Source organism: Pistacia vera, unplaced genomic scaffold, assembly GCF_008641045.1.
Source record: "Pistacia vera cultivar Batoury unplaced genomic scaffold, PisVer_v2 Contig184, whole genome shotgun sequence".
Lineage (NCBI taxonomy): Eukaryota > Viridiplantae > Streptophyta > Magnoliopsida > Sapindales > Anacardiaceae > Pistacia > Pistacia vera.
Genome location: NW_022195938.1, coordinates 256573 through 280089, shown reverse-complemented (window position 1 = coordinate 280089; position 23517 = coordinate 256573). Strand labels below are relative to the sequence as shown.

The following is a 23517-nucleotide window of genomic DNA, read 5'->3' as shown; positions in this document are numbered from 1 at the left end:
AACAATTAGCATTCCTAGCAGCCACCCCTCATTGCAGGGTGATCATAATAAAACTACAATTTTTTTGTAGTATTAAAAAAAAAAAGAGCAAATCACCAATCAAGGCTGCACAGGAAATGTTAATTATTCATAGCATAATTATCATGGTAGATCATCATATCAGAAAGGATTGCTAGCAAACCTTGCCTGATTCAGTTAGAACAGAACTAAAATCACATAGTCAAAGTCAACTTCAGGTTAACTTTCCTAACTCTAGGCAAAAAGAGATAGAAATAGAAACCAACAAAAGGATCCACTGTCTCCAAGTTTCCAAGTGTTTTAAGTTCAATTTAACCTATGACTCCAAATTGCTTGATTAGCCAATGAAAGTTCATGAGGAACAAACTACTCTAATGAAAATTGCACATAAATTCAACAAAACAAGAATCCAAGAGAACAGTTCAGATATTGTTCCTTCCAGAAAAGTATGCTATAAGCCCTATTTCAACATATAGAATTTTGTTCACATGATTAAACAATGATAGGCCTTAAAACATACAAATTTGATGATCATTTAAAAGCATATCATGATCCTATAATCATGCTCATGAAAAAAAATTAAAGCTATCACATGCAAGGCTCTCTAATTCAATTCTATTTTCCCACTCCCTGCATTTTGGCAACTTTATGCGTTCACCCTCTTCCCTTGTCTCCTTCCTTTTATCCTTTTGGGATTTTCCTCTAAATATAAAAGTGATAGAACACCGATTCTATTTAGTCACAGCAGCAACACACAAACTACCTTTCCAAACACAACTACGCAAACTCAGCAACCAAAAGGAATAAAATGAAATAGTCTGTCTATTGATATCAAGATCAGAACAATACATTCAGAAGATCCATGTTCTATCCTCTACCAGCAACTAAACACAAATCAATTCAAGAACTAGAATGAAAACAGAAAAATAAAAGATAACACTGAACTTCGAGGGTCAGCCACCTCCATTTCCTTAACCTTAACCTTTTTCCAGAAATGAACCCACAATTCCCCTAGTCCCTCCCTTTTATTCCCCAACGCCTTTTTCTTATAACTGAATTGTTCACTTTCCCACTCACATAATGCCATCTGTCCTTCCTAAATTCCACTCCTAGCACTTTACACCTCACTTAGTTTTCTACCCTTTTACTGATATTCCTCTACTGACCTTCCTTCCTCTCTTATTATAGACTATCATGCTAGGTGTCTCATTAAAAAAGTATAGGATACGCATGGACGAGAAAAGTGAAAAAAATGACATCACAAATTTCCCCACTTAAGGATAATATCATGTGTTTTGATTTTCGTTTTCTTTCTTTTCATATGTAAACTTCAACAAAATAAAATTCTTAATTGAGACTTTGGTGTTGAAGTATCGTTTGGCTCGCTGCTGATATGAGGTGAGTCTTAATTGAGAATTGACTCGATACTCTTCGATTAAGTCTAGCCTCAAGCGGAGAAGGTCTTCATTTACTTCCTCGTTGAAAACTTCCCTCCGGAAGGAACTGATTCCCACTTCGATAGAGGCCATTGCTTCACACCCATATGATAGAGAGAACAGGGTTTCACCTGTCGAACTCCTGGCTGTCGTTCTATAGGACCACAAGGCTTCGGGGAATTCTTCAGCCCATCTTCCCTTCAGGGCGTCGAGCTTCTTTTTAATAGTGTGCTTGATGACCTTGTTTATAACATCTACTTGACCATTGGCTTGAGGCCAATAAACAGTGACAAAACTCTTCTTGATGTCGAGTGGTTCACAGAAAGATTTAAAGTCCTCACTGTCGAACTGTTTCCCATTATCGGTTATTATAGTATGGGCGATTCCGAACCGACAAATAATATTTTTATAAACAAAATCCTTCAGCTTATTCAACGTGACAGTAACCAAGGGCTCAACCTCTACCCACTTGGTGAAGTAATCAATGGCAACCACTGAAAACTTAACGCCCCATTTTCCTTAAGGCAAGGGGCCGATTAGGTCGATGCCCCATATCGCAAATGGCCAAGGGCTTGTCAGAGTAGTCAATTCTTGAGGTGGAGCTCGCGAAGTATCTGCAAACCTCCGGCATCTATCACATCTACGCACATAGTTCGTTGCATCGTTGAAAAATGTTGGCCAATAATACCCCTAGCGAAACACTTTATATGCTAAAGATCTACCTCCTGCATGATTTCCACAAATTCCCTCATGGATCTCTCTCAGGACATAATTTGCATCCTCATGGTCGATACATCGCAGCAGCAGTACATTGAAACTGCATTTATACAATTTTTCATTGATGAGCGTGTACTGAGCTGTTTTTATGCGGAGTCTTCTAGCTTCAGTTATCTCCTCTGGTAGTGTACCATCCCTTAGGTAGGCAGTGATTGCATCCATCCAACCATATCTCTGACTCGTCACTAAAACAGGTCCTTATGGAGCGGAGATGCTTAGTCTTGGGAGGAACTTAACTGGGATAGAATCAGCTTTCTCTTGGTTCATTGCAGAGGCTAAGCAGGCTAAAGCATCTGCTACCGAGTTCTTCTCCCCTTGGATCTGAAGGATTGTGAAGGATTGGAACTGCTTGAGCTCGATTTCCACTAATTGGAGGTAAGACGCCATCATGTCTTCCTTTGGCTGGTATTCTCCGATAATTTGGTGGACTACAAGCTGTGAATCACTATAAATCTTAATGGAATCTGCCCCCATTTTCTTAGTGAGACGGATCCCTACGAGCAACGCATCGTATTCAGCCTCGTTGTTGGCGACGGCAAACCCGAACCTTATTGCAGCTCTGATCAGGTTTTCCTCTAGACTTTCGAGCAAGAGCCCCGCTCTGTCCCTTTCTCGTTCGAGGAGTCATCCACATACAAAGTCCATTGCCATAGGTCATCGAGCTTTGGTTTCTATTGCTCGACTTCTCCCGAGGTATCTGCCCCTGGCGAGCTTGGTTCATCTTCTGGTTGATAGGAGAATTCTGATATAAACTCTGCCAAGGCTTGACCTTTGATTGTTATTCTTGGGATGTATTTGATATCATGCTAACTCATTTCCATTATCCACTAGATCAATCTTCCCGATATCTCAAGCTTTTGCATTATTTTCTTTAAGGAAAAGTTGGTCAGCATGTGAATGGAGTGTGCCTAGAAATAAGGCTGCAGCTTCCTGGTAGCGATGACAAGGGTGAAGGTGAGCTTCTCCATTTTAGGGTATCTCGTCTCCATGTTGACCAGCCTCTTGCTCACATAGTATACCGGTCATTGCACTCCTCCCTCCTCGCATACCAATGTCACGTTGATAGCAAACTTTGATACTGATAAGTATAATAGCAATGGCTCACCCTGGACGGGTTTTGACAACAAATGAGGTCATCCCATATGTTTCTTTAGCTCTTGGAAGGCTCTCTCATACTCCTCTGTCCAGTTGAAACATTTCTTCCACTTCAAGGTCTCAAAGAATGGTAAGCATCTGTCTGTGGCTTAGCAAACAAACCTGTTAAGTGCGGCCACACGCTCGGTCAAGCTTTGTACCTACCTTATGCTGGTCAGGCTTTTCATATCGAGCAAAGCTTGAATCTTCTCGGGGTTGGCTTCTACACCCCGTTGGTTTATGAGGAAGCCTAAGAATTTCCCCGAGCTCACTCCAAAAGCACATTTTAAAGGATTGAGCTTCACTCGGTATCTTCTGAGGATGTTAAACATTTCCCCCAGATGCTCAATGTGGCTTTCGACGACCTTTGACTTGACGAGCATGTCGTTGATGTATACCTCCATAGTCTTGCCAATTTGGTTAGCGAACATCTTATTCACCAAGCGCTGGTAGGTCATCCCAGCATTCTTGAGGCCAAATGACATAACCTTGTAACAATAAATTCCACGGTCAGTAATGAATGAGGTATGTTCTCATCGGGCTGGTACATCGAGATTTGGTTATATCCCCAGTACGCGTCTATGAAGCTAAGTAGTGCATTTCCAACTGTCGCATCCACTAGTTGGTCGATCCATGGTAGCAGAAAACTATCTTTTGGACAAACGTTATTCACATCTGTGAAGTCAACACAAGTCTGTCACTTGTCATTCGACTTCTTAACCAGGACTGGGTTGGTGAGCCAATCCGGGTATTTTACTTCCCTAATGAAGTTGATGTTCAGGAGCTTGTCAACTTTATCCTTGAGCGCCCTGGAGCGCTTTGCATCCATAAAACTTCTTTTTTGTCTTATTGGTCGAATTTTCGGGTCGATGTTCAGCCTATGACACATTACCTCATGGTTGATCCCCACCATATCCGCATACACTCATGCAAAAACATCGAGATTTTTCTTCAAAAACCCCGCCAGGTTGTCGGTCATGTCTTCGCTCAAGCTACTGCCGACTTTTAGTACTCGAGTTGGATCTTCTTCACTGACACATATCTCTCGCAGCTCTTCAGTTGGCCCTATTGCAGGCTCTTCTCTATGGATGCGAGAATCAATGGTATCCTCGAGAGGCACGAGGTTTGGTTCAGATTTTGCAATAACCATTGTTCTCAAGAGCAGCTATTTTTGCGCAGCATTTATAGCCCGGTTGTAACATTTCTAAGATTCCTTTCTGTAGCTTTTGATCGTTGCGACTCCCCCGGGAGTTAGAAACCTCATTGCTTGGCAACACACTAATGTGACTACACTCAAGTCATCCAAGATCAGTCTTTCGAGGATGACATTGTATGTAGTTGGTAGTTTACCACTAGGAATTCAACCATCACCGTCCTGATCTTGGGCTCTACCCCTAGAGTCACTAGGAGGTCAATCATCCATTTGGGAACTAGGCTGTCCACGGTAAACCCATAGAGCAGCGAAGCGCATGCCTTCAGGGCTCTCTCTATGAACATCATTCCTCGAAAAGCTCCCAAGAAAATGATGTTCGATGTACTCCCATTATCGACCATTACCCTCAGCACTCTGGCATTGTCAATTCTTGCTGCGATTACAGTCGCATCATGATTATGGCGAAGGGATTCTTCGCATTCCTCGATTGTGAATCCTACTACCTCGGTCTCTTGTTTAGGCTGCTTGGGCGGCTTCTGTTCACAGCTCATTATTCAAGGGACCGAGTTTGTTCTGGCCTCACGAGCATATTGTTCACGGGTACGCTTTGAGCTGTTCGCTATGTCGGGCCCCCCCATAGATCATACCTACCATGACCTTATTATTGGCATTTGTCGGGGCTTGTTGAATCTAGTTTTGGACCTGATTGTTTTGCTTGCTAGGACCTTCACGAGCTAGTGCCTCCTTGACGAATTCCTTTCGGTGCCCCATTCGTATTAGGTCTTCGATGACATCTTTCAAAGCCCGACACTCATTAGTGTTATGCCCAATGTCCCGGTGGTATTGGCAAAATTTTTGTCGATCTCCTCTGCTTGGAGCCCCTCTCATCTTTTCTGGAGCAGAAAATCTCTTTGCCTCATGGGAGACTTCATAGATGTGAGCTATATCTTGCGTGAAAGGGGTATGTTCTGCATATTGTGGGAAGGGCTAACTATCCCCGCAGTTATCTGTTCTCTGCCTTTTTTAGACCTATTGTGATCCCTATCATTGCGGTCTTGACCCCCACACTTGTGTGATGGGCGATCTTGTTGCCTGTCCGAGGCTCCTCGCTTCGAGCTTCTGGCCAATACTGTCAACGAGCTTTCTACTCCCTAGTGTTTTATAACTATTTGGTAAAACTTGGCCAGGCTCACGTGATCTTCACTCTGGAGCTCTTTCCACAACTCCATGTTTGGCTTGATGCCTGCAATAAGCAAAGTTCAGATGGACTCATTGGGTGCATTCGCAACCTTTGTTTTTTTTATTATGGAACCTCATCAAATACGCGGTCAATGTTTCGTCCCTCTCCTGATGAATGTTGCTCAAGTAACTGAGCGGCATTGCAAACTGTCTCCTCACTTAAAATTGTTGTAGCTACAGCGAGGAGAATTGTTGTTAGGAATTGATGAAGTTCACTTTGAGTCTCTTGTACCACCTTTTGGCATCCTTTACTAATGTGACTGCGAAGCAGCGACACTTCACCAAGTCACAGACCTAGTGTACCTCCATCAGGTCATTGAAATTGTCAAGGTGGTCTTTAGGGTCCCCTCTCCCGTCGAACTTACTTTCTGGCACCTTGAATCCCTATGGAAGTGGGGCCTGTTGAACCTCCTACATGAAAGGGGAACTCACTATTTCTTCTACTACGCTGTTTTGGCAGGCCCTTAGATCGTCAAGCATTTTTTGCACACGATCTAAATCTTCATTCTGGTTCCCCTGTTGGCTGTGTTCAACCTTACTTCGAGCAAGTGAGTTCGCAAGTCTGTCGCTTACGAAGCCTCTCCATTATGTGCATTGATGTGTGAAGTTGAGTCATGATGGCTAGGCTGATAGGTGATATCATTCTTGTTGGTACGTTGCTCACGATGTCGATTATAACTGGAACATCGGTCATCGCCGAATTGACGCACATGACTCATTCGCGAGCTTGCAAGGATTGAGCTTATCTCAGGCATGGGTTAAGACCAGCACATTGACGCTGGGGATACCGTCCAGCATCTCGGGGGTGACAATTGCCTTCGCTTTCACCTAGTGGTCGCTTTTCTGGCCGCCTCCCAGTGTTAGTTTGCCTGTGGGATTTACGCTCATGAGCGAAGTGGAGCTTATGACGGCGGGGATACCAATCGCCTCTCGGCACCGATGAGCCGGACTGGCCACCTACTGAATTCATACACTTTAGGGAGGCATTGGCGAAGTGTGGCTGGTCGAGGTTTTGGGCAGTTAGTTGCTAGTTTCTCAGCTTAGCCACGTTTTGTTGCACCGCCTATGCAACCATTGTTCTGATCATCTCCACCAGCTGGCCATTTTCGGGGTTTGACGTCCTATCCCCTGGTTATTTGTGACGTGTTGAGTTGGTGGCATAGGTGGTCGACGTCTAGCGGCGTCCTGTTGCACCTCCTCATGGGTGGTTTCCACATTTTTGTGGTTCCCGGAGGTGGTCTTCGATTTGGTACGTACCATTGCAAGCCTGGATTGAGTAGGTTGTTGTGGCTGTTCACCGGAATTTCTAAGATGTTGGCGAAGACCCTTTCTTTTAGCGCCAAAATGTTTATACGAAAATTCGCACCAACCAGAGAGATCCGATTGACCTTGGTGGAATCGGAACGGATGTGAGCGTGATTACAAATAATTAGCGATGGATGAATGATAAATGTAATAAAATAAATGACAATGAAGTTTTTAAAGTGGTTCAGCGAGGTAACCTCTTGTGCCTAAGTCCACGGTTCTTATATTTGCTGTGAGAGCTTACAATAAGAGTTCTATGGAAAATTTCTAACCCCTTTCTCATCATTTGAAGGGGTTTATATACAATGCTTGTACAAAGAAAATAGCAAAAATGAAGGGATTACAATTGATTTTAAATGCAACTCTGATATTCTCGCAATTGGGTATTGTGATTGGACATAGATTGTTGTTAATCTGATCATTCCCGTAATATTTGGGATCTGAAGTTATCTAAAAATTGATTGATTGATCATTCAGGTTGTTCGCGACTAGCTTATGTAGGGTTGAGCTATATGTCGACGAGCTTATGCTGGGTCAGGCAACCGGTAGAGTCAGACTGATTGTGGGCCGAATTAATACCTCGCAACTCACCGAGCTTGATGGAAAAATCACACACAACAATAAACAATAAATTTTTTGACAAGAAGCACTATTTTCTAGACATTTTATTCTTTATAAATGAAATATGCGACTTAGTATTGTCATTTAGGTATTAATGCTTTGGTTAATTACTTTATTATATTTCTTTTTCATGTTTATTAGGGGTGGCCCCCCTTGGCTACTGCCCGGGTGAAAATGTCGGGAAAAAACAAAATTTTAATTTTATAATTATGAGTATAATTAAAATTTTAATTAATTATATATTATTTAGAGTGTTTTTATTATTTATTTAAAATATCATTTTGTTTCTTTTCTTAATAAAACTATAATAAGTTCCATTTATTGTATAAATATTGTTTTCAATTCTGTTCTTCTTCAAAATGAACTATACATTTTAAATAATGAATCTGATTTTATTAAGTATAAACTTTTTAATAAGGCACTTTCTAGATGTCAAAGTGTGTGATAGAAATTTTCATTTTAGTTATACTCAGAAAAATAATTTTACCCCTGACTATAGTTATGTATATATTATAGTTATAACATATGAATTTGGGTAATGTAGTTTTGATTAAGTTGTTAGCTAAAAAGGATAAATACTCTGACAATCCTCTATTTCTCTCTCAAACCTCGTCCACACTTATGTCCAATTTTAGTTTGGTCAACATTTAGTAGAACCAGGGCCGTCTCAAAAATATTTGTGACCCTAGACAAGAGTTACTTTAGGGGTCTTCTAATAATATAAACATATATTAAAAAAATTATTTCAAAATTATTTTTTTTGCCTTTTGAGATGCAAAATCACTAGGAGAGGTGGACGATGATCAGAGGGCTGACGAGGTCAGGTTGGTGGGGAGTTTTGGAGAGCAGATGCTGGCGAAGCGATGGGCGGTGAAATGGGTGATTTTCAATGCCAGGATTGACTGGGAAAAGCTTGAGAAGTCGTAGCCCAAAAGGTATCGGTGGCCTGCGATTGGCGAAGTAAACAGATGAGGTATGATAGGGGTTTTGGTGAGAGGGCTAAGGGGAGGAAGCTGGTGGTGTTGGGGAAGGCAAAAAATGTCGGGTACATGCCGAAAAGGTCGGAAATGGCTGTCACGTGTGATGGAGTTGGATTGCGAGATTCGTCAAAAATCGATCAAATCGAGGACTATCAAAGCTAGGAAAATAATTGGGAAATGATAAAGTGATGATTCCGGTCAATTTTGGTGAGAAAATCTATCAGAATCAGCTTCAAACGGCTAGCGACGAAAGAGGGGTGGAGATGATTTATGTGAATGTCGAATTTTGGGATTGAATTGGGGGTGAGTAATTTGAGACATGTAAATAACTATTTTAGTTTTTTATTGTTAAAAGAAATTCAATGTGCTAATTTAGGGGTGTAAATTGGAATATATGAAACTAGATGTACAAACTTACTATTTCGTCAAACTTTAGGTGGGAATATATGTAAAAAGTTTATAATAAATTTGGGCTTTTTTTGTGGGGGGGGGGGGGGGCCTTGGTCCAAAAAAAAAATTATACATCATTTTCATTTTTGTAATATATTAAAAAAAATTAATAAAAGATTTGGGCCCCCATTTTTTTGGGGTCCTAATCATTAGGGGTGTTTGGTTCCGGGTATCCTACACTTTTAGAAAGAACCGGAACCGTCCTAGATACCCAGAACCAAAACCTGTACCAACGGTTTCAGTTCTGGTTCCGGTTCTGGGTACCCTGTAAAATTCATTATCCCCTCCCCCCAAAGTTTTTAAAATGACAAAAAAACTCTTAAAAACTTACAAATACCCCCCACTTGGCACTTATTAACAAAATTAAAATTATAAATTTCAAATTTCAAACTCCAAAATTAAAATAATCCATTGAAAATCACAAATTCAAAATTAAAATATTACAATAATCCGTTGAAAATCACAAATTCAAAATGTAAAACAGGTTGTTGTTGATAATTCCTTCGGCTCCCGCAATACATATGTTAAAAGAGCTGCAGTTCCTCCATCCATTGAGTGTCCAACAATCTATTAATATCCACAAAAGTTAACTCCAATATTATTCACTGGCAATCAAATCACATCAAATGTGAAAATAAGAGGTTTTGAAGCATGATTATATTTTTGTACAAAATACACCAACTGCAATAGAATAATAGAGATATTGGGGTTTTGCACACACAAAGAGAGATGCTAAGAAATCAACAACCACTTTTCACGAATCATTGAGGGAATTTCTATGCAAAATGTGTGCAACTAAAACTATTTAGAATTCAGATTAAAGCAGAAATGAAGTTACTCTAGATCTGTAGATCAAGTTAAAATTCAAAAATAAAATTAAAAGAAAGAAATAGAAATTACTTTAAGAAATTGGAGTGCTTTAGTGTCTTCTTCTAGATTCCAAGGATCACGTTTCACAAAACCAAGCAAATTAAAGGAAAAAAAAAGCTGAAGTTTTTGCCTTAATCTGAAGTGAGTGGACAGAGCAAGAGCAGACGAAGATCGTGAGAAGGGAAGAAAGAAAATGAAATTTTTTGCAAAGAAAAAAAGGCTGAAGTTTTTACCTTAATTTGAAGTGAGTGGACAGAGAGCAGATGAAGATCGTGAGAAGGGAAGAAAGAAAATGAATTTTTTTGCCCTAATTTAAAGGTTTTATATGTGACAGATAAATTACAATAACCCCCCCACTCTTTAATAACATTTTTTTTAGTCCCGATTCTCGATTCCAGATTTTTGGAACCAGAACTTACCCGTTGACGATCGGTTATGGGTAGGAACCAGAATCAAACACCGGGTACTCAACGGTTCCGATTTCGAACAGCTCTTTTGAACACCCCTACTAAGCATGTGCCTGAACAGCTATTTTGAACACCCCTACTAAGCATGTGCCTCGCCGGCTTACCCCTTGAGCCGGCCCTGAGTAGAACCATATGAGTATACTTGTTCCATATAATGTAACAACCGAAAAGCAAAATCAAGCTAATCTGTAACATTTTAATGCTATCAACTGCCCATGTTTGTTCCTCTCTCTTATAATTAATAATTTTTATGATATGATGTCCAAAGGACGTTGCATCCACCAGACAATTATATTAAAAAATCATACTAATTACCATTAATTGAAGCCCAACAATATATATAACCAATCCGAGATATTAATTTTATGTTAAAAAATCAATGCTAATACAATTATGAAACAAATTAATATCTTTACACATAGCATCACCTAAAATAAGTGTGTTTGTATATCAAATATATAAACTAGTAAATAAACATTGAAAATCTAATCTTGTAACGGATGACAATTGTAAATAAATAAAGAAATGCTGAGGACGTAATATTATATTTTTATTTTAAATTAAAACTTAAACAATTATAATTAGACTCAGGGAGTGTGGTGGTAATCTGTGATTGGTTGGTATCGTTGATTCGTTGTCATGGAGTAGTTGTTGTACGTTGACTTGAACCCGACTTGCTTTTTCATTTTGCCAAAAGAAAAACATTTTATACTATATAAGATTTAATTAATTAAAGGAATAAATTATAAAAGGAAAATGGGATGGGATAATAAAAAGAATAACAGCTCATAATAATTTAAAAAAAAAAAAAAGGAAAAAAGAAAAGAAAAGGTGGGCGCATTTCCTCTCTGTAATGGAATGAAAGGAAAACGGGGACTTAGGTATGAATGAATCGGGTCCGATAACATCAGAAATGATCTACAGCTGCTAGGTAAGGTAAGTCTTTCTCCTCCTTTTCAATTCGATCTAAAATTGCAAAGTTATACAGACTTTTATCTACTGAATCTGACTACTTAGACTTGTGAATTGGTTGGATCTGTCATCTCTATCTCTGTATTACTATTAGTATTAGTATTAGTGTTTGACCTCAATTTATTCTGCAGCAGCTCATGTGATTGTTTATGTATTCCTCTCCAATTCGAGGAGATATGCTCAAGACTGGGAGTGTATCAAGAAATAACAGTAGCAGTAATAATACTAATATTAATGATAATGATAATAGTACTTTAAAAATGACACAACCTCAGCAGTCTCTTAGGCGCTTGGGCTTGTGTTCACAATTAGTTCAACACTCTTCTCCAATTGTGTTCCCTGAGAAACGTAGCAAGAAGGTCAAGGCTTCTGATCCTCAATTTGATCACCCTAAGATAGATGAGCACAGAATTGACATTCCTGTTGGGGGTGAAAACGAAAAATCTGATTTATTAGGATATGTTGTATACTCTGGCAAGCTCATTTTGGATAAGAGAAATGCCTCCTATGATAAAACAACTACCACCGATCTACAACACCAATCTTCGACTCAACCTACTAGTCAAGAAGCTGTTGATGCTAAGCTCAACAGCAAAGCTTTAGTTTGGGGTTCTCATGTGCTGTCTTTGGATGATGTCGTCTCGGTATATTCTACTCAATTCTTTTTTTTTTTTTTTTCCAACAATTATTCATTTCTCATTTGCAAGATGCTCATTAACCTAAAATTCTCTGATAGGTATCATATCATAACGGTCTCAGACATTTCACTGTTCATTCTTATCCTGTTAAAAGGGGTTCTTGTGGCCTTTCCTGTTTTATAAAGCCTCGAAGAACTCAAAAGGACTATCGCTTCTTGGCTTCTAGCACAGAAGAAGCAATTCAGTGGGTGGGTGGTTTTGCTGATCAACAATGCTTTGTAAATTTTTTGCCTCACCCGTTGGTTTCTTCAAAGAAACAGGCGTCATCAGAACTATTCCCGACTGATCCTCCTCCTGAGTTGCTTTTCCGGTGTAAGAGTGCCCCTAAGATGCTTGTGATATTGAATCCAAGGTCGGGGCGTGGTCGTTCTAGTAAGGTTTTCCATGGCATTGTAGAACCAATATTTAAGGTGTGTTCCTACTTTGTTCTGGATTTCAATATGCCAATTCTCTTTGTTTCTGCTTATATTTGCCAGAATATTTATCATATTTGAGGCTAGCAATGCAAAAACTTAACTTGATCTCATTTTTGCCTCATTAAGTTTATGAAATGAGTGCATAAGATCATTTGTTGTCATCGACATTGCTATAATATTTGCAAAAATTGACCTTGTCATTCATAATAGATGGGTTACCTGCTCAAAACATAATATAAGTATGATATAGTGTATTATTGATCATGATGGTTTGAACGAAAGGCAAAATTTTCTATGGTCAATATTGTGCTTTGGAAAACAAATATAGGTGCTAAAAGTCATCTTTTTAAATAACAATTCAAAGAGTAGCTCTGAGCTAGTTGTTCTATGGACGTACTAGGTCATGAAAAGTACAACCATGATTGCCTGTGTTTTATGTTATGTGTGCTGTCGAATGCATAGTACTCTTAAGGTAGAGGAAAACATGTAATAAGCGGAAAACACATACAATAAATCAGCATATTGATGCACATCAACAGAGATCATCCACTTAAAAATTCTATGCATTAGGTTTTACTGAAATGAAACAACGAGCATAAAGTGTTCGTGAATATCTTGATCGGAGTGTTTTGTGCTTTTTTTTTTTTTTTTAACTGAGAAGCAGTGCCCTGTTGATGCTTTATTTATGCTTTCTATTTCTTGTTTGTTAATTATAATCTTTAAATTCATTCGTGTCTTTTTGTTTAGTCGTACTTTGTTTGTTGTAAAGAATTTGTTCAAGTTTTGTCATACTACTATTCAATCAGCATGCAAACTGTGACAGCTTGCAGGGTTTAAATTGGAGGTAGTCAAAACAACATCTGCTGGTCATGCTAAAACTCTGGCATCCACTGTTGATATCAGCACATGCCCGGATGGTACTGCTACCACATGCACTATTAGATAACATGTTAAGCTTTTCCTTAATCCTTTCGCAAGTTATGTCATCTTTATTAGGTTTTGATGCCGTTTTACATATTTCCAGGAATTATATGCGTTGGAGGGGATGGAATCATTAATGAGGTGTGTTATTTGCTACTTCAGTGGAATGTTGTTTCTCCTCTCATTATGTCTGAGAAACTTATAAATTTTCTTATGCTTCTATTAGGGTATACCGTACATCAGATACAGCTATTTTAGTTTAGATTGAGAAAATTGCTGCTAAATCATATCAAGTTATCAGCTTGGGTTGGCTACAAAGACTAATTAGTGCTCATGATTTAAAAGTGAGTCATAAACTTTTTGTGTTGATAATGAGAGTCAGTAACTGTTAATTAAATTTTGGTTTAGCATCTGATGCCATCAAGTTGGTCTTAAGTTTTTGTTTCATAGTGCTTTTTTGTCTTCGACCACCTACATCTTGGTGTTATTTATTCATAAACATATGCTGTATAATCAACTGAAACTGATTTTATTACTGCACAATTGTATCGTCTTTTTGCCACTAATCCATCAGTAATCAAGATGTTTATCCTTGTCAAGTGAAAGTAGTTGTGATACTGCTCTATATTTTTGTTAGTAGGCATTTCCAGACACTATATGCCCCTATTTTGGTCCTTCGTTATGCTAAGGTTATTGGCTTTATGTGATCAATAGTTTGATAAATGCACCAAGCAAACATTCAAGTGTTGGTTGAGATGTCTATCAGTAACTCATGTAACACTACAAAGATCTATCTACCAAATGCCTTAAAGGTAATAAAAAAAATCTGTGCTTAGTTCAGATGTCTAGCTATGGATGATCACTTATTTATAAAGTTAAATTATTTGAAATGAAATCAGAGCTTCATTAATGTTGTAAGAAACTTTAAAACTGCTAAGTATGAAAATTGAATCATTAGTTAACTTATGTGTAGTTGCTCTCTTTGATATATGAAGAGCAATGAGGGTGTCTGGGGTGAAGGGTTTTGGTAATATGATTGTTGTAGGGACTTGATGGACGTGTAGAGTCATAGTTGTCAGAAACTAGTGTACACAGTGCAGTGCATACTCTTTTTCGTGTTTTGGGGAAGAAAGCATAGAATTTATTGTACCTCTAGAGAAAGGAATATACGAAGTTGAAGCATGTTACAGCCACACCATTGTCAAATTTAGTGTTTTAGACATTTCTTCCACAGATTATTGCAAAAAGATCATATTCTTATCTTTTCCTCCATCCACCTACGGCTGCAGAAAAAATGGATAAATTCTCCATGCCGAATTTGAATTTCTGAGATTGAATAATTGGCCAACAAGAGTCCTAAGACCTTTCCCTTTAACATATTTAAGTTCTAAGAAACTCCTAACTCAGTTTTAATTGGCTACTCTTTTACCATATGGCTGGGAAAAAAATCGCTCTCTCATCCATGGGTAAAGAAAATATTTTTAGTCCAACTCATAATTATCTAGGATTTCTAAATGACCATTCAACAGACTTGAAGTATGTGGAAATAATTGGGGAAAGGAACTATGTTTGGTGTTGGTCAAGGAGGGGGAGGAGCAAACAACTAACTGTTTCCTGGATTGACAGAGAAGTAGGAATTTGAACAAACTCATTTCTTTTGAAAAATTGTCTAACTGGAAAATTTGTTTAGAAACTTTAGGCACAACATTTCATGCATTGTGTAGCAAGTGTGAAAGTTTTATGTACTGTTTCCATTCCTTCAGCTAAAATTTGATGGCTTATATTTGAATAAAAGCAATTCAACAAATATATTAGATTGAAAATAAATAATTTCTAAACCTTAATATTTTGGTTTTAGATATATAACAAGTTTTTTAACTGCTTATACATGATTAATTGATTCTTGGGATTTGAAAGAACATGTGATACTTTTACACAATACGAGACCTTGATGTCAATTAGGTTCCTTTATGCAAAGAAGTTGCTGCCTATTCTATCTGCTCACATATTATTTTGCTCCTTAGTTAGGAAGCTTGAAGAGTCTTAGAGGATAGAGTATTACCTGGAACTTAATCTGATTTAGAACATCTAAGAAAGGCTGTCATGATTTGTTCGCTTGTACTTTGTGTACATGGACATCTGTGTAATTATTAATCGAGATTATTTTTACTATTTAGCCAAGAGACTAACTAATGAATGCATAATTGTCATCTGGTGTCTAGTTAGTTATATGATCTTCAACAAAGGTTTGACTGATACAAACACTTCTCTGAATGTAGAGAGGAGTGATTCTCCATTGAGGCTGTGAATACAAGTATTCTTTCCAGAAGTAACCAACTCACAAATGAAGTTTTGCCTCATGGTTTAGTCTTCAAAATGGTACAAAGTTTCATCTATTGTAAAGCTTTAATTGGCCAAGATTTGGAACATTTTGTGCATGCAATTGCAGTGACAAAAATAACTGTCTGGAGGGTCAACTGTGCATTTACGTCTTTTTGAGTAGAATATGAATTTTTTTGGGACGACAATTTCAGGTCGAATACAATTTTAACCTAGTTGTCTGCTGAAGGGATAAATTTTCAGACAACTCTGTCTCTGTCTCTCTCAATCCTCTTATACACTTATCTCATGTGCAAGTTTTAGTTTTGTGGAAATTTAGGAACCATATGAAGATTTTCTAGGTTATTTGTAGCTCAGTTGCTAACTTTTGGTTTTAGGATGTTGTATTCCTTGGCTATGACTTGATAAGAACATTATAGTATAATCTACAACTTCAAACTGTCTTTAAATAAAATCCCCTTCTTTCTGTGCAGGTTCTAAATGGTCTACTTAGTCGAGACAACCAGAAAGAAGGTATTTCTATACCAATTGGAATCATTCCTGCTGGTTCCGACAATTCATTAATTTGGACAGTTTTGGGAGTTAGAGATCCAATTTCTGCTGCAATAGCTATCGTGAAGGTAACTCTCTTTCTGAATTTTCCGTAATTTCTTAATACTCACTGTTGATATTATTATAATTAGTACCTTTTAACAACCATCTATGGTTAAGATGTTATACACTGAAAACCATATGCAACCCTTTATTTATCATATACTCACTTCAGGTTGTCAACTGAAAATAATTTTCTTTTTTCAAATATCTAATGAGACCTTTTTATTTCTATTGTTTTCATTTATGCCATTTGTTTCAGCTTCCTTCTAATGCAGATTAGGCTATCAAATGCTCACAAGTGAAATGTTGTTGGTTTCAGGGCGGTCTTACTGCCACAGATGTTTTTGCTGTTGAGTGGATTCATACTGGTGTCATCCACTATGGGATGACAGTCTCGTATTATGGTTTTGTTAGTGATGGTAAGTCATGAACCTATTATTTGTTCTTTCTAAATCTTGATTTTTATTATGATTAATTAGTATACTAGGTGCTCCATATTCCAAAGAGTGATAACTGATATAGCTTGGTGATTTAATTTGTTGATTTTGTTCCATGTTTTTTGAATGCTCATATTGGCTGTCGCTTTGTAGTAAAGTTTAAGAAAAATGTTGAGGCCAAGGCTTTAAAGTTTGAGATGTGCATCAATTGTATGTTTCATGTATGATCTTTTTAGGTGAATGTTAACCATGTGGCCTGCAAGTTATTGAACTGTTTGATTTCTACTGTTGCTGGTCTAGGGAGAGGCAGGAGTATGGCAAGAGCTAACTACTTTTTGAGGATTGACTCCGTTTATGTTATAAGAAAGATAGTAAATGAAAGAAATTAATGTAGACTGATGCTACTTGCCCTCTACGTACTTTTTGTTACACAAAAGATTAAAGATTGATTTTATTAAAATTTTATCCTTTTTGAAAATTACTAAAGAGGACCAAATAACAAGTTTTTTCTGTTGTTTGTAGTCTACCACTGTTCCACATACTGTTGCAGGAACTTTCGACATCAAATTGGGTATTTCACCAATATTCCATTCTGTATTAGATCAGATCATGTTGTCCTCAATCTTACATTTCTTGCCGAGTGTCATGTTGAAAGGACGACCCATTGAGACCCAAAAAAAGAGTGAAATTAGAAAATGAGGATTGGAAAATTATTTTGATGGGGGCAAAACAAAAATAACAAGGGTTATTTTGGAATTTAATGGGGTTGATTATATAGTTAGGTATTCTTAAAATTTATAGTAGAGCATACTTGGAAATGGGGTTTAATAAATTAATCAACTTGGGCCAAATATAACCACTGATTAATGTATTAAATTTCAGATAAAATAGCTTCTCAACAGTACTCATAATTTAACTGGTGGGCATGAGATTTACAAATTCTACCATCCATTGCCAGGTGTTTGTTGTGAGTTTCCATTTCAATCCAGTTCATGATGGAATTAAAAACTTGTACTTTTCCTGGTAATCTAATAATTTAAAGTTTAACTGCAATTGGCCAGAATTGGTAAGGCCAAAGTAAGCTCTGGTATATCTTGAATCAACATGCTTGCTCCGTACTTGCTTATGTACGACATTCCTTGGTACACTGATCCTCATTTGAGTGTTCAGAAACAGAAAAAAAAAAGCTGATACTGTAGTCATGGATAACACTCATTATTTGTCTTCAATATGGGCATGATTTTTGGTGCCATTTGTTAGTAATTGCATTACTGTTTTGCAGCCTAGGTATATGAAAATGTTGTCATCATAAAAACTTTTATTACTCATTTTGAATGACTTCTGATTATTGCTTTTGGTTGGAAGAAGATAGTGTAAATGACAACAATTTATATGTCTGAAATATTTCTTTTTCTCCAGTGTGAAATGTATCGAGATTTGTTCATAACTAATTTTTGCAGTGTTGGAACTTTCGGAGAAATATCAAAAACACTTTGGCCCTCTGCGTTATTTTGTTGCTGGATTCCTCAAGTTCTTATGCCTGCCAAAATACAACTATGAAGTGGAATATCTTCCTGCATCAAAAGAGGATCTAGAAAGGAAACACTCAGCAGAGCGTGAAACAGTTGACATGTCAGACCTGTACACAGACATTACCAGGAAATCAAAAGATGGCATGCCCAGAGCCTCTAGTTTATCAAGTATTGATTCTATAATGACCCCTAGCCGAATGTCCGCCGGAGATCCAGATACAACATGTAGTAGCACTCATGCTAGCACTGAACCATCAGAGTATGTACGTGGCCTGGATCCAAAAGCGAAACGCCTGTCCTCAGGAAGGACCAATGTAACAGCAGAACCGGAAGTTATTCATCCTCAGATGCCACTGTCTACAACTCCAAATTGGCCAAGGACGAGGTCAAAGTCTAGGACAGACAAGGGGTGGACTGGTTTGACCATCACGCATGATCCCTCTAGATGTTCTTGGGGAAATACTGCAACCAATGATAGAGAAGATATATCTTCAACACTATCTGATCCAGGTCCAATTTGGGATGCTGAACCTAAGTGGGATACAGAGCCTAAGTGGGATACAGAGCCTAATTGGGATGTGGAAAATCCAATTGAATTGCCTGGACCTTCAGATGATGTAGAAGCAGGAACAAAGAAGGAAGTCACGCCTAGGTACGATGATAAATGGATTGTTACTAAAGGGCAATTTCTTGGCATCCTGGTTTGCAACCATGCATGTAGAACTGTGCAGAGTTCTCAGGTGGCAGCACCAAAAGCAGAGCATGATGACAACACCATGGATATGCTCTTAGTTCATGGAAGTGGGCGGCTTCGGTTGATAAGATTTTTCTTGCTGCTGCAGTTGGGTCGGCATCTTTCACTGCCATATGTTGAATATGTGAAGGTATGAGCTTTTACTCTGATGATGCTTTCACTTTTTGAGTGAGGGGCTTTTACTTATGTATCAAAGGAGGTTTGAACTGAAACCTTCAACCTTTTACTGTTAAGGGGGACTCAATTAGGCACATAAGTAATCAATCAAACAGTAAATTGAGTCCATTTAATTGCCATAAACATCAATTTAAGTCGTTGTTACGGACCTGAATGATGTAATTATGTTACCATATCCTACACACTGATTAATAAGTGGATTTAGTTGTATTGATATCATCTAACTCAACTTTTAATCAAATACAGGTTAAATCAGTGAAGATTAAGGCTGGAAAGCACACCCACAATGGTTGTGGCATTGATGGTGAGTTTTTTCCACTCAATGGACAAGCCATCTCTTCTTTGCTTCCGGACCAATGCAGACTTATTGGTCGCTCCTATAACCATCACGTATAACTACAAAAAGTGTTTGTGATTGTGCCAGAAGAAATGAAAATGAGCCTTTGATTTGAATTCTTTGACGAATTCTGTGCACATATATGATCTTTCACTCGAGACTATGCGGAGTATCCTTAAAACCCCAGAAGATCAAAAAACAAAAACAAAAAAATGAAGAAAAAAGCTTGTTAAATATTTTTCTTAGTTCCCTCTACATTGTGCCTTTACATAGCTGAGGTCCCTGTAAATTTTTTGTTCGGTTATCTGTATCTCTTTTGCTGTTAATTTGTTTTTTTTCTTTATTATCATTATTATTACGTTTAACTTTCTCTGATGTACTATTCTCCCTTGTTGGCTTCCGGGTGTGATCTGTTCAATGTATTGAAATTTGTGATATTTTTTTCCTTAAATTTTAATTTCTACTTCTCCAGTAATCATCTTCGAATTGGAAATGGTCTTTCACATTGTTTTTTGTTTGGGTAATTCTTTTTTTCTCTGGTTGAAAGGGCAGTTTCAATGTAATTAAATCCCAATTCATTAACTTGGGATGGGCCTTGATCCATGGAATTGCTACAGAATAGATAATTGAAATCTTAGTGCTTTCTCTGTTGGCTTGGGCTTGGGCTTGGTATTGGTCGAATTTTATGTCAAATTGTTCGTTATCCATAAAACCTGGAGTAGAGAGTGACAAGTTGAATCTTCTGCCTCACATTTCTCATCCACTAAATATAAAGAAACAAAATAATAATAGAAAATCTTTGTCCAACTGATATTTATCTTTTGTTGTGTTGTAATATTTATGACAGCATATATCAGATTATATGTAATATATAATAGAGTATTATCTTTTAAAGTACTGAGATTGTTTCCATTTTTAACCTCACGATATGTGACACGTGTAGGACAGACTAAAAATGTGAATATGGTAAACACTGTATAGAAGAAAGTCCGTTGCATCATGTAAATGTAATGTTAGCTGAGGTTCAGAGTTAGCGGTCGAGGTTGAATTGAAAATTCAGAAAAGAGCAGAAGATTGATTGAAGAGAGAGATAGATATTAGAGAAACGGTGGTAATAAACAACATGACTAGTACAACCTTGGCTGTATCATCAGCGACATCTTCGCTGATTAATCGCCCGCTTTCAAATGCATGTTTCTCCTCATGCGTTGCAGTTTCTTCACTTTCCGCGTGCAATAATAACGAGAATGGCAAGAGAAGAAAAGGTTGGATGATCTGTTGTGAAGTGGCTGTTAAATCCAACAATTCAACTCCTACCGTAGGATTTGAGAGCAATCCATCTGAAGAGGAAGCTAAGATAGGTGCTAAAGTTCGAGTGAAAGTTCCTTTGAAGGTCTACCATGTGCCTAGGGTTCCCGAGGTTGATCTCAATGGTATGGAAGGCGTGCTCAAGCAAAACGTTTCCGTTTTTAAGGGAAAGAAAATCTCCGCCAATATGCCTTATAAGGTCCAGTTTGTTACACAAGTTGAAGGCCGTGGACCTGTCAAGTTCTTTGCCCATCTCAAGGAAGATGAGTTCGATTACCTTGATTAATTATTTTTCCATATTTTATTACTTCTCTAGTAACAAACCAACAATAATTGTTATTATTTTGTATGTATTTCACATGGGATTAGCTTGATATGCTAATTATTGTTATAATTATCGTTATTTTCTCTTGCTGCTATATTCAGTTCTAAGACTAGTATCTGCGGTTTTTTCCGGAATGAAGCAAAACTAAGGCTTTTCTAAGTCTGGGTTGATTCAATTACTATTTTCTGATACAGCTCATTACCATATTCACTTCAGCTGTTTAATTATTTGTGTCAGAAGATGTCTAGTTTAGTGAGTTTTTCCCCTTCAAGTGCACTCTATATGCACCCAACCATCTATAAGTTGGCTATAAATGTTGAGAGAATTGAAACAAGTTCAACATAAGCATCCCAAAATCGGTTGCCTAATTCAACAAAATTTGGGAAATTGTGTCAGTGAGCTCGAGGCTATCATATGTGGAACATTAGAAGTCAGAGAATATCTTCAAACCATGGAGAACATAGTAAAAAAAAGGGCATGCTCTCCATTGGTGATGTTGAGAACATTCTATTTGCCTTGTATGAGAAAAAGAATTCTTAAACTTAGCATCATTGAAGAAGATTTTCACCAGGAAAATACATGATCCCTTGTGAAGCATGTACTTGACTGACATTCAGCCTAGTCGTCAGAATTGATAGCAAGCATGTGCAAATATACAGTGTTGGAATTTAAATCAGGCCCATGTTACAATCTAGATGGCAGAAACAGAGTAGAGAAGCTTCGGGTTGAATTTGGCAAATTACAGGCACAGTTTACAGTATGTGGCATTGATCTTGTGAGAGTAAGAAATTGTCGTGCTGCTGTAATGCTGATATATTTTTGTGGATTCGTATTTGAGGCTTCCTTTAAGTGCAGAAATTCTTCACTCTGTTGCTACTGCTTTAGAGTTGCAGGGAGCTTAATGAATTCACCATATCTTTTTCAGTTATTGATGGATTAATCAAGTACTTTTGTTGTTTGACTCAATCTTAACCACACATCTCATTGGTGATAGAAACTCCAAGATTAGAATTAAGATTTCTCTAATTTTTAATTGTAAACTTCTTACTGAGATTATATTGGAAGCCTGATTTAGTGAGGAAATGCATGTTGTAAAAATGATGTTATCAACTTACAGAGGGACCAAAAACTTATATGGAGAGTCAAGATTGAATATCATATTAAAATCATTACTTGATTAATTATTTATTGATCTCTCATTACTTGATTAATTATGTTAGAATCTTTCATGTTAGCGTCTAAAACATGTACTTTAGTTCACTTTAGTTATGAGATCTGAAATGGGGTCTCTTTAAGTCAGCCTAAAATTAACATTAAATTGTTTGAAAGGGTTGTGTGACTTTTAGCCTCAGTTGCTATGCTTGGGCTTAGTCCATCAATACAGTACTGTACATTGGGTGCAAACTAAGTTGTCGACGCTGAAAATCAAATACAATTATGATTTTTTGCTCTTTTTTCTTTTTTCTTTTTATTTTTTTCCAACCTGCTAGATTTCTTATAAGGCTGGCTTTTAGGAAAAGGCTTTTACTAAGTGAATTTTGGTTAGAAAGTTTTTTATCTTAAAGGGTGGAGAAAAAATCTAATAAAGATGCGGTCTTTCATGCTTGCTTATTTGTTTTGAAAGGCTTTGGCTGAATTAACAAATCTTCAGTTCAATTACGAGTCCTATATCTTCATGTATTTGGTATTCATTTAACATGCACTGGATCAATTTTGTAAAAGAAGTTTGTGATTTTTTTCCTTATTCTGATGGTATTGCGACAACTACACATACTCTGAAGGTTCTTCCTTGTCAATAGTACTATGAGTTCCCTAAAGCTAAGGGGAGGCAAGCAGTTGACCTGCTATGATGTAAGTTAATGAGTGTTAAATGGGGCAATATGGTTCTTCGGATCACTGTTGGGATATATGATTTCTTGTATTGATATACATCTAAATTTTATTCATGTATTTGATACTTGAAAATCAATGTATGGTATGGTCTATGCAGTTTTATTAGCTTAACAACAGAACTGAGTCATGCAGCAGAGGCAGAGGAACACTTATATCCAGTAGTTATTGAATTAATCCTCATAACCGTTACCATTATGAATGCTTTGCTTCACTGGCTGACATTAGGAGTATGGAAGGGTAATCCCTTGCCTATTAGATTTGATTCTACTCTAGTCGATTTTTTTATTTATTTATTTATTTTTTTGCATGATTCCTGTGTATGCCATGGTTTTGTTTACGTTAGTTTTCAGAAAATAGAACTAG

The 23517-nt window shown here is 37.5% G+C and overlaps 3 protein-coding genes across 6 annotated transcripts; 2 read left to right on the top strand and 1 right to left on the bottom strand.

Annotated features, from left to right (window-relative positions):
• Positions 1 to 2429: 2429 nt before the first annotated feature.
• LOC116126804 lies at positions 2430 to 3850 on the bottom strand. The gene is made up of 2 exons (XM_031412483.1): positions 3531 to 3850; positions 2430 to 2838 (listed from the first exon to the last, which is right to left on the bottom strand). Exons 1-2 carry the CDS (start codon positions 3848 to 3850, stop codon positions 2430 to 2432), a joined length of 729 nt encoding a protein of 242 aa, XP_031268343.1.
• Positions 3851 to 11247: 7397 nt separating this feature from the next.
• Positions 11248 to 20103, top strand: LOC116126788 (sphingoid long-chain bases kinase 1). Of its 4 annotated transcripts, none has more exons than XM_031412466.1 (9): positions 11248 to 11381; positions 11557 to 12066; positions 12159 to 12530; positions 13360 to 13453; positions 13561 to 13598; positions 16271 to 16417; positions 16711 to 16810; positions 18289 to 19244; positions 19538 to 20103. In XM_031412466.1, the coding sequence occupies exons 2-9, from the start codon at positions 11572 to 11574 to the stop codon at positions 19685 to 19687; spliced, it is 2352 nt and encodes a 783-aa protein (XP_031268326.1). In that variant the 5' UTR covers positions 11248 to 11381; positions 11557 to 11571; the 3' UTR covers positions 19688 to 20103. The 4 variants fall into 4 exon arrangements, with proteins under 4 accessions (XP_031268326.1, XP_031268327.1, XP_031268324.1 ...); XM_031412467.1 differs by having other exon boundaries at positions 11554 to 12066; XM_031412464.1 differs by having other exon boundaries at positions 11248 to 11386.
• A 557-nt stretch (positions 20104 to 20660) lies between these two features.
• On the top strand, positions 20661 to 21436 carry LOC116126841 (ferredoxin-thioredoxin reductase, variable chain-like). Its single transcript, XM_031412518.1, has one exon. It carries the CDS (start codon positions 20752 to 20754, stop codon positions 21220 to 21222), a length of 471 nt encoding a protein of 156 aa, XP_031268378.1. The 5' UTR covers positions 20661 to 20751; the 3' UTR covers positions 21223 to 21436.
• The last annotated feature ends 2081 nt before the right edge of the window (positions 21437 to 23517 follow it).